General features: G+C 40.2%; 1 protein-coding gene across 1 annotated transcript; it reads left to right on the top strand.

Annotated features, from left to right (window-relative positions):
• Positions 1 to 6: 6 nt before the first annotated feature.
• WDR12 (WD repeat domain 12) lies at positions 7 to 7,936 on the top strand. Its single transcript, XM_039700875.1, has 14 exons — positions 7 to 112; positions 196 to 290; positions 1,124 to 1,218; positions 1,827 to 1,933; positions 2,763 to 2,878; positions 3,257 to 3,411; positions 4,057 to 4,102; positions 4,292 to 4,377; positions 4,544 to 4,684; positions 4,798 to 4,903; positions 5,802 to 5,934; positions 6,461 to 6,533; positions 7,421 to 7,545; positions 7,596 to 7,936. Exons 1-13 carry the CDS (start codon positions 72 to 74, stop codon positions 7,496 to 7,498), a joined length of 1,272 nt encoding a protein of 423 aa, XP_039556809.1. The 5' UTR covers positions 7 to 71; the 3' UTR covers positions 7,499 to 7,545; positions 7,596 to 7,936.
• Positions 7,937 to 11,819: the final 3,883 nt, after the last annotated feature.

Raw genomic sequence — 11,819 nt, 5'->3', positions numbered from 1 at the left:
GGGGCTCGGCCGGGGCGCGCCGCGACACGTGGCCGGGGCCGGGGCCGGGGCCGGCGACAGCGACAGCGGCGATGGCGCAGCTCACCGCGCGGTTCCGCACCGAGAACCGCAGGTGAGCGGCCTCCCCTCCCGGGCCGGGGCTGGGTTCGGGAGCGCGGGGGGCGCAGAGGCGGTAACGGAGCGCTGTGCCCGCAGGTTCGCCGTGGAGGATGTGCCCTTCTCGGTGCCCGCCACCTCCGAGACCACCGACCTCAGCCAGCTCATCAACAAGCTGCTGGCCGCGGCGCACGGTAGGTCCCTGGTGTCCCGGGCCGGGCCCGGCGCTGCCGGGCTGGAATACCGCGCGTGCCCCGCGCCGCAGCAGCGGCCATGGGAGTGTTGCCCAAAACCTGGCACAAGAGCTAGTGAAACCAGAGGTTTCGTTTTTATAGCAGCCTTTAAGAAAACCTCCGCTATTCTGTCGGTGCTGAAATGGGCCTGCTGACTTGAAAGATGAGCTGGGGAAAGACACTTGTCCGATGTTGTTGGAAAATCCCATTTTCCATAAGAAACTGGGTCAGTGGTATTATACCCTGCTTCTTGAACCTTTTGCAAGTTGCTTTCAACCCATGGCATTGCAAACAATCTTGACCAGAAAACTGGTGCACTGTGCAGTGCTTCTGCCAAAATGCTGAGCCTTTGTCATTTATGCCATTACAAAGGGAGAAATATGAACCAGAAGTTCTTAGGATTTTCCAGGGCTCTAGCTGGCAGTAACAACTGACAAGATCCCTACAGAAGAGTCAGGAAGCACCGCTGGGGTTCGATTGCACAGAGCTACAGAGAAAATACAATAAGAAGCAAACGACTCTTTAAACCCTAACAGCAAATTTTCCTTCCTCTTAACTTAAACAGTACTGTGGAAGTAATGGGCTGCCCACTTAAAACTGGGAGAAGAAACCAATTGGTTGGGGTGTTTGTTCTTGTTGTCATTTATTTTGGGGTTTTGGGGGTTGTTTATGTTTGGGGTATTTTTAACTCTTCCTGGTTCCATTTTCCTGAACCAGTCACAAAATTAGGCCATTCTTGATGGTATCAAATAAGTAGTGACACCTGAACATTGATTTTTCCCAATTTGTTTCAGCGGATCACAAGTATGTGGAATTTGACTTCCTTATCAATGGCCAGTTCTTGCGACTGCCGCTGGTCACACACATGGAAATGGAAAATATTTCCACAGTAAGTCATACTCTGTCCCCCTTTCTTGGGCAGAAGAACACTTCACCAGTTTACTTCAATCTGATTTTGTATCACACTGTCGGCTAGGTAGATTTCCTTGCTCAGTTTCATTTATTTTCTTAAATCCATTATGAACTGCAGTGATTAGAGACTACAGACAGAGCAGTGCAAGGAATGTTATCCATTCTGTTGTCTGTGTACAGTACAGAGGGGAAATTCTTCTCTTATTCAGTTCATCATTAATACATTTTTGTCTCCTATTTTGGGGGATAATGGGGATGTTTAATGTTACTTCTAGAAAATGTTGCAGTGGTTTTGTATTAGTAAATATAGATGAAGAGGAGTGTAAGAAGACTGAAATAATTTGCTTTTGCTTCCAGCTTGGTATTAATAGTAATTTGATAAAAACTACTATTAAAGCAATGTAATTCACACTTTTTTTTCTAAATGCTTTTGTTCTGCTGATGTGGTGAAGGATTTGGATACCAAGACCTTTGCTCAATAAACTTGTATATTTGTGCCACACAACAGTTAAATTTTGCTGTTAGTGATTCAAAAAACCAAACCCATGCTGCATCACTAAATAAGTATTTTGTCTGTGAGCTCAGGAAGAAGTGGTGGAAATAGAGTATGTGGAGAAATACATGGCCCCTCAGCCAGAAGAATGCATCTTCCATGATGACTGGATCAGTTCTGTCCAAGCCACTGAAGAATGGTACCACACTAAGCCAGTTCTAAGTTTTGTCTTGCTTATTCATGTTCCTCCCTGGTATCAAATAGAGCAGTATTTTCTCTTTAATAATCCCTTGGGTGGGGTTTTTTTCCCTCTTTGCTTTATTTTTTTTTTTAACCTGTCAAGTCAGTGAGCTACTTGCTTTTGTAAGCTGTTCACTTGTTATGCTGTCACAACAGTGACTTTTAACACAGGTAGAAAACAGCTAGAGACACTGAACTTGAGATACTGCTTATACAAACGAACAAAACAAATGCTGTTTAGTATCATCCTTTTTCTTAAAGGAATACAAGTTTTCCTCATTACTCTTTTTTGCTTAAACCCTTGACTTCCAACATGACACCCAGCAACAAATAGAATGGCATACCTTTCTGCAGAGATTTTCCTGAAAAAAAAGCCAAAGAGTCATAATTACCTTTTTCTACTGTATTTTCACATTTATTTCCCAATCAACTAGGTAATGTTCATATATTAAGTAGAGATTTGAAAATGCTTTGAGAACCTCTGGCAACATACTAAAACTAACAAGTTTTGAATTATGTAAATTATATAAGGGATCTTAAGTCCCACCAACCAGAACGTGCAGTATTCTCACTGCTTGTCTTTGTAGCCTGTACTCTTGGCATCCCAGTTGCTAGGCATTAATGAAGCTTTGCTCTGTAGCAAAAAGATATTTTTTCCTCTTTGAAGCTATTTCTTTTAAACCAGTTACTCTGTTAATAGTTTTGCCAAGTTTCTGGCTGAGGCTTTATTTCATGAAAACACTTGTTGGTGTTAAAGACAAAGATGTTTCCAATGCTGTACCCTGTAGGATATTAACTGGCTGCTACGACCAGACTGCTCGGATCTGGTCTGTGGAAGGAAAATCCATCACGACAATAGCTGGGCACACAGAAGTAGTCAAGGATGTGGCCTGGGTGAAGCAAGGTCAGTATGTATAGCAGGGGAATAGTAGTAGTTTGATTTACTGGGAGAGAAATGTTAGCGTTCCTTAACTAGAAATATTTAAATGTCTAAATGTAACTATTTCAATCTGTCAGTGGTGTAAGAAATTAAGTCATGGTGTGCATAAAATAGTCCTTTGACAATAATGAATATAGTTACTTTAAGATGGTTGTTGTCTATCCACCATGCAGTCTCCATTAGCAAATACTGGTGTATATGTAGTTATATAATTGTACTTGCAGGGTAAGTGATGTAAACTGAAGTACATACAAGTTTCTGTCTATCTGCTGTTTCTTCTAGGATTAGAATAATTATTTGTAAATACTCTGGAAATCTGAGTGTAACTTTTTCCTTCCTCAGATAGTTTATCGTGCCTGTTACTCAGTGCTTCCATGGACCAAACTGTCCTGCTCTGGGAGTGGAACGTGGAGAAAAACAAAGTGAAAGCCCTTCACTGCTGCAGGGGACACGCTGGCAGTGTCGAGTCTGTGGCTGTTGATTGTACAAGAACCAAAGTGAGTGACTTCTGGAATGAAACCTTGTGTTCTGGGATTTAGCAGCCTGTACCTCAGAAATCCTGGTTTTGTCCTTGTATGGGTATTCATCATCATCATTTTATGACACAGTGATAATTTTACAGTCTTGTGATAAGTAGTGCTTATTGAGGATTAAGAGTGTCACATCAATGCTAAGCTGTAGAATCACAAAATCATTTCGTTTAGAAAACAAGTTAAAATTTTAAGTGTATTTTACTTTAAATGCATGAGAAGTATATGCTATAATGAAGTATTTTCAAATTTGACTTAAATTTTTGCAGTGGTTTTGGTGGGAAAAAAATTTCCAGGAAAAAGCAGATGCTAAAAAGGTTCTTTCCCTTCACCCAGAAATTCAGCAGTTATGAGCACTCCCAGCAACTGTGGAGTCATTGCCCAGTTTGATTCAATATCAGACAGGTTAAAGTCAAACTTTTTGGTGCTGAAGGAAGTAGATATTTTTCCTACAAAGGAAGTAAAAAGAATAATTTGATGTATGCCAGACATTCTGGGGGGGATTTTAGGAGCCCAGCACTGTTATTTGTGTGTTATAACCCATTTTTCAAGCAGGTCTCTCTTCCAAGGTCTGTCTGGATCAACATTTAATGAATATTTCTGTTCATACAGTTCTGCAGTGGATCCTGGGATAAGATGTTAAAGATCTGGTCTGCAGGTAAGATGTAAGTTTGTAAGGGGATACATCACTATGCTGAGTTACTGGTTTGGTTAATTACACAGTTTCAGATCTTGTTATCAGCTGCATGATGGTTGTAGGCACCATAAATATGGGGATTTGCTTAATTACTTACATGGAGATGGAATTCAAAATCTGAAGCTCAAGTCTGCTTGTCTTCTGTCCCAGTACCTACAGATGAAGAGGATGAAATGGAAGAAGCAGCTAACAGACCACGGAAAAAGCAGAAAACAGAACAGCTTGGACTAACAAGGGTAAGATGAGCTCTGGGTTTGTCCAGGATTTTTCTTTAGAAGTGTAGCCACAACAAATAATTTCTCTTTGCTGAAGGTGACTTTAAAACTGCTGGTATGTCTCAGGATGATCAGACTCTTTTATTTGTTTGATAACTTACTCAAATCTGTCCCCATTCAATTCTAGACTCCCCTGGCAACCCTCTCTGGCCACACAGAAGCCATCTCCTCTGTGCTGTGGTCAGATGCTGAAGAAATTTGCAGCGCATCGTGGGACCACACCATTAAACTCTGGGATGCTGAGACTGGAGATCTCAAATCAACTTTGGTGAGAGCATTCAGCATCTGGCTGTAGGTTCAGCTGAAGTCCAGCTCAGAGAGAGAGAAAAAGCTGTGTAAAATAGTATCTCCTGTCTTAGTTACTATTTTCTTTCCTGACAGACAGGAAACAAAGTGTTCAACTCTGTCTCCTACTCACCCCTGTGTCGGCGCCTTGCATCAGGGAGCACTGACAGACACATCAGACTCTGGGATCCTCGCAGCAAAGGTGACCTTAAACATGCATGCTCTCAAAGATTTCTTCAAAATCAGAACTTTGTCCTGTCCAGAGACATCTCACAAACTCTTCTGGTCCCTCTGCTTGAAACCAGCCATTTGGGGGCTTTTATTAAATACAAAGCTTACATCTATTTTCTGCATTCTGATGCACTTGTTTGAATGTCTTACCTAATAATTTAGAATTTTTTTTTTAAGCTTACTAATGAATGTTCAACTGTGCAGTTGCAGAATGGATTTTTTTTGTAAGGTTCAGACTGAGGCTGGCCTGATAACCAAAAGTGAAACTAGTGACTTGGACATGGTACCATATTTCATCAACAGGTGGAATAACAGATATTAGGACGAGCCTATCAGATTTATTTTCATAGACACATTTCATAGAATGGTCTGGGTTGGAAAGGACCTTAAAGATGATCTAGTTCCAACCCTCCTGCTCTGGGCCGGGACTCCTACCAAAACAGATTGCTCAGAGCCCACCCAGCCTGGCCTTGGGCACATCTCTTTTTGTAGGCTCTGTTCAGGTACTGGAATGCCACAAATAGTGAATAACATTTACTTGTTTGGCTTCTGTAAATCTAATCCAAAGTTCACTAGCATATTACCATGTTGATAATAAAAGTTGGGGATTTTTGTTGACTTTTAAAAAAAATCTTTGAAAAAGAAGTTTAGTCACAAGCAAAATACATTTAAAATGGTTTCAGGTTGGTTTCTTTTTTGTTTGATTTGGTTTCTTCCCCAGAACTTGTATGGCTTACATTTTTGTTCACTTTATTTAGAGTTCACTTAACACTTAACTTGAACTGCAATTGCACTGGATTTTGTACACATCTTCAAAGTGCTGGTTTCAGCATCTGCTGATGTCTGTGTTTTTTCCTCTTTCCATTCAGATGGCTCCTTGGTTCTCCTGTCTCTGACTTCTCACACAGGCTGGGTGACATCTGTGAAGTGGTCACCTACCCACGAGCATCAGCTGATCTCTGGTTCTCTGGACAACATTGTGAAGCTTTGGGACACAAGGAGGTAAAATAAACCTGGGTTTGTTGCTGTGCAAAGGCATGAAAACTTACAGGGTGAGCTACTTCTCATAAATAGCAAAAGCAGTCAGACATTCAGTGGAAACACCTGTGGCATTTGTGAAAACCCTCTAGGTTTGGAAGTTAACCACATAATAAAAGGGAGAAAAACACTAAAATACTTGTAGTCAACCACAGGGAAAACATATGCTGTTGAGCAGCATCTACACATGGAAGAAGGAAGCTATAATAAATTCTTCCCAACAACTGATTGAATTTCAGTCTCAGAGTTGTTTGCAAGCAGATGAAAAATGTTGCTGCTTTTGTCTTTGGGGCTGTAAGAGAGGATAATACTGATGTGATTTGCTCTGGGGAAAGGAGAGGAAGCATCACAGATGGTCAATGTCTGTACTCTTTCAAAGTGTTTATAACTGCTTGATCACATCTGTTTGATAGCATTGGGATAGCGTTGCTCCCTGGGACCAGTTGTTGTCTGTGATTGCTCACATAACTTCAAACCTGTTTTTCACTAGTTGCAAAGCTCCTCTGTATGACTTGGCTGCTCACGAAGACAAGGTTTTGTGTGTGGACTGGACAGAAGCAGGGGTAAGAATCTGAAGAGCAAGTTACTTGATTTATATGCATGAGAAGAGAGCTAAAAGCAGTGATGGGCTGTTACCTCCTTATGCTTGAGGCTAGAAGAGAACAGGCAGTTGCAGTTGTGCTGTGTTTGATGTCTGGGTGGTGATGGCCCAGGCACTGCAGCATGTCCCCACACTGTGCACAGGGACTGAAGAGCAAGTTACTTGACTTATATGTTTAAGAAGAGAGCTAAAAGCAGTGATGGGCTGTTACCTCCTTATGCTTGAGGCTAGAAGAGAACAGGCAGTTGCAGTTGTGTTGTGTTTGATGTCTGGGTGGTGATGGCCCAGGCACTGCATGTCCCCGCACTGTGCACAGGGGCAGGGTGGGAGCAGTAGCTCTGTGGCTTTAACTGAGTGTTACAGTGATATTCCAGACAAGGAGAGATGAAAGGAGCACTACAGCTTACTCAGGAAACACTTGTTCCAAGGTAACCTCCTGCCACTGGGACTAAAACATGAAGTGAAGTTTGGGCATGGCAGTCAGTGCATGGTGAGGGGGAAACTGTAATCCTCTAGAGCAAGCTGTTCTGCTACTGCAGTGGTACACACATATTTAAAATTACCAAAAACCCCCATTCTGTGAATGTTCAAGATTCTCAGTGTGGCTCCTGTTCACTGTAAAAGTCAGGAAAAGCTTTAGCAGCTTTCCTACACAAGTTTCACTTCTAATTTTAAGAGGAGAGTAAGAGACAAAGTTGCTTCTGCACTTTGATTCCAGAATTTAGTCATGCATTAACAGTTCATTATTCACTCCTGCTTTTTATAAAGGAAAGAAAAATTGAGTCCTTGACTTCTGTGTACTTATTTTGCTTAGTTCTGATATTAATCACAGTTTCCTTCTCTCATCAGCTGTTACTGAGTGGAGGAGCAGACAACAAACTGTATTGCTACAGATACCCAGCTACAGCCTCTGATGTTGGGGCATGAAGGTCAACAGCCAGAAGATTTAAAAAAAAAAAACAAAGATTTTTGCAGCAGTTGCTCTCTATTAGCAGCTCTATACAAGCAATTCTGAAGAAAGGAGGAAGTTGCTCTCTATTAGCAGCTCTATACAAGCTCTATACTCCTATATAAAGGAGTTTATTGCTCAGAGAGCTGTTCCTGCTTTTGTATTGGTAACCTTCATCCATATTGGTCACAGAAAAATAGCAAAGCCCAAATGGGATTCATGTGAAACAAAGCAAAGGTCATTTCCTCCCTTTTTGATGGCTTTGAATTAACATCTTTTAAATTGCTGTTTGTATAGCCCTTTTAATAAGAAGTAAACAGTTCACTGATACTTACAGAAAAACTACTCAATGACTAAATTATTTTTTGAGTTTACCTGCTTTATGTTGGGAAAAAATAAAGCTTTTATCAACAGTTCATTGGTTTAGTGTGTCATTTCAGATAAAAATGAGATTTCAGCTCTCTTCTCAGTCTGGCTGTTGGCAGTTCTTATGAATTAATCCTTAATTAAGAACCCAGGCTTCTTTCTAGGATGAAGACTTGGTATGTGTGCAGTATAAATAGCATACATTTATATGATGATATACAGGAACTTGACAGATTTATTGGCAGATGAAATATTCCATATTTTAGTGGCTCATAAATTAGGGTTGTAGATTATGAGAATGCCAGCCTTGTACCACAGTACTTGTGCTGCAGTACCACTAATGTGGTGTCTTGGACCTAAGGATGTGTAAAAACAATGGTGGATCACACAGAGAAGGCAGAAGTAGAAGTAATTTGCTCTTACAAAGAACAGATACAAAAAGTTGCACTAGCTTTTGGATTGATAGAGGATAAGCACTACTCAAACATGCTCAATTTCTCTGCTGGTGGTTTTGCTTTGAGTTCAGCATTCAAATGCAAAAGCTTTGCTGCAGCATGTTAGATTACATACATGTGGTATTCAACCAGCACACTGTTAAACTGTGGAGACCACACTTGAATATCCTCACCAATGTCTTGGCTTTCAATCAGTGTAACACCTGACACTAACAAGGCAAATGCTTAAATTAATAATTTTTCTTTGAAGAGTGGGAACTCTGACCTCCAGGTTTATAATACAGACATATATATCATTATATATAGACTATATACATATATACTACATATATAGTTCTGAGTAAGGAGTTTTAAGAAATATCAAAGAGCAAAGCTGGTGAAAATGGCAAAGGACAGGGGAAGGATCTCTGATCCCTTTGCTCTGCAAGTGAAGTACAACTAACAACTTGTATGCCTATGTCTAAAGACTCATGAAAGCAAGGTAAATAAGCTTCATATGGCTTTCTTGCCTTCCCAGAAATATTTACAAAACACTTTTTAAAAAAGACCATTTTACCTGAAGTGTCAGCTTATCTTAGACTAATACTATTTAGGCTCAAGCAAACCCAGTGGCATTAGTTGTTTTAGTTTCAGTGAACTCCATCAGATCTACTATTACCTGTAAAAAAATACATAGAATGTATCTAAAAATGTAGGTTTTGATAGACCACAGTGAAAAGCAGGAGCATTTTTCATTTTTATACCCTCCTCTGGTCTGGAAAAGTACTGTGGCAAAGGAACAGCCAAAGAAGGAACTAAGTAAACCATATTAACATGAAGTGATACCACTGTAAGGACAAGGTATTTTTGGAATATATCTGTATTACCACTGTCCATAAGTTATCCTGAAACCAAGACATTTTACATTTGGCTGACAGTTCTTTCAATAACCTGTAATCTTAAATAAAATGTTTTAATAAGAATTTCCTTTTGAACATGCAGTCCTTCCATTTTAAAATAATCATGTGAAATTACAGTGATCAACATGAGTTGATTTTAAAACTGCAGAACTGAGTCAAAAACATGGTAATCCAGAATCAAGGTGCTGATGGTGACTCTGCTCACAAAAAATACTTTTTTCCTTCCCTGAAAACTACTGCATATTCCTAGTGCCGCCCTAGTAGCATAATACAAAACAGTAAAGAATTTTTATGTACTAATTGCCAGTTTTGCTTAAACATAAACGTGATTCTACAAGTGAGGGGAATAAGGACAATAATCAGCTACTGCAAGATTGACCTACTTTTGGTTTTGTATCGATGGGAGGTGGGGGTTGGTTTGTTTTTGAGAGGCTGTGCAATACACATTGTTCTATTTCTGTCTTTCATTCAGCACTGACACCTGGCACAAACTGTCCACCAGCACACGTGTGCTGCCTCTAAACACAGTTCAAACTCCACCATGCACTGACACACATTAAAAGCATTAGCTCAAGACACGGTTTCACCTGCTTGGTGCCTGGCTTAGTGTCACATTTGCATTTTCTGTTCATGTGTTTCCTTTTACCCAGCTGGCTCTTTCAGCTTTCTTCTTGCTTTGAGAATTTCGTCTTTGCTTCTGGATGGCTGCCATCCTTCCCTGCAGCCAGCCCTGGCAGAGCACTGGTTTTCCTCTCTTGTTGGCATTTGGTTAATTTTTTTAATCTCAGTCTTCTCTCAACTGGGAGATTGAATAAAAACAAGGGAAGGGGGAAGGAAACATTAAGTAAAGTAAATATTCCAGTGACACACAACATGGTGTGTGGATAATGTGGACACAGGAGTTTGGGCCAACAATGCAGATCTCCAGCCAGCACTGCTCTGCCTGTCCCTTTCAACCTACAGTCCAGAGCCTGGGGTGAGGTTTGTCCTTACTGAAGATAAACTTAGTGAAGTTTTAATTGGTTTTGTATAGGCTGATAATTTTCCAGAATAAACTCAAAATACTCCTCTAGATTTTAGCATGCATACCTTAGGAAACAGATCTAAACACATATGCTTAAAGAGACTTCTGCAATTTAAATAGAAGTGTTTCACCGAGACCAGAAGGAAGCACAAAGATAAAGGAATACACTTCTAATGAACACTACTAAGGTGTGAGATTTTCTCCTGAATTTTCTGACATTTCTGCAACAGAAGGCACTAGATAGGCACAGGCACAAATTCCACAAAGGAAAAACACACTTTTGTTACACTCCTATGTTGATTTAAGTCTTATTAAATGTGCATATAACTTGAAGGATTGCAGAATTTTTAAAGGTTTTCTCGTTGCTGAATTAACGGAGGGTAAAAATTATGTCCAAAATTGCATGATGATAAACATGATGCTTAAAAAAGCAAACAACCCCTCCAAACAACAACAAACAAAAGTCCCAAACAAGCAGTAGATGTGATTTAGGCTGATCTATTCCATGACCTCTCAAATTTGCTCTTTTCCCTTGCTGTGGGGAAAGCAAAAGGTTTTATCAGAAAAACTTAATGAGAACTAGGTCAACACACTTCAGATTTCTACTCTCTGTCAGAATGGGGCTGCCCAGCCAGCCCTGACACATCCCTGTCCAGAGGTAAATGAAGTTTACAGATTAAAACCCTGCTTGAATTTGAGAAGCACAAGGCTACAATGACCTGCACAGACACTTCATTGGCTAACAACAAATTGTAGTAGCTTACCTTGCAATTTATATGCCAAAAAAAGTCCCATCAAGTTTGAATCCCAATTTTGTTTGATGTAAGATCATTGGTAGAGATCTCAAATTACAGGCAAAACTTGGGTTGAAATTAGTTGTCATGAAAACCAATTTAAATTGCCCTGTAAATTGCATGAAATACATGGCTTTTCAGCTTCAGTGAGAACTTGGCTAAGTCTGGTCTAGGAAAGACAGCTGCTCAGTCTGGATGAGTCTATCAAGCCATCCAAATCAAGACATGTACTGTAGGGAATGCTGAAAACAACTCAAACCACAAAAATGTAAATTTCTGTAGCAATTTCAGTATTCATATTTGAAACTTCAAAATGTTGATTTTCCATGTCTTTGCAATCTATTCCATTGGATAACTAGCAGGCTGTGACCAACAGGGGATCTCTGTAGAAAAACACTGTGGAACTAAATAAACATTGAAATAAATGCTCTGTGATTACTACTTATACTTTCAGCCTATAAAGAAACTTCTTTGCTTAAATTATACATTAAATGTTTGAAATTACCTCTGAATGCAAACCAGAACTCACAAAAAGCTATATGGAGAAACATTATAAGCCAGTTATAGCAAAACATTGCAATAATCTATATTGCTTACCCAAAAGTCCCTCCATCACACTTCCTACTGTCTGTGGTCTATAAATTTAGGATAGGGAAGTACTGATCTTCAGTCAGAGCACAGCTGTTCTAAACTGCATGTGAAAGACAGCTGAAATCCCTTGGAAGAGCCTTCAGGAAATGCTCAGTGAATTCACTCCTCTC

The sequence above is a fragment of the Passer montanus genome, unplaced genomic scaffold (genome assembly GCF_014805655.1).
Source record: "Passer montanus isolate IOZ18808 unplaced genomic scaffold, ASM1480565v1 scaffold1, whole genome shotgun sequence".
Lineage (NCBI taxonomy): Eukaryota > Metazoa > Chordata > Aves > Passeriformes > Passeridae > Passer > Passer montanus.
The sequence above is the reverse complement of the archived record's forward strand: the minus strand, read 5'-3'. Positions and strand labels throughout refer to the sequence as shown.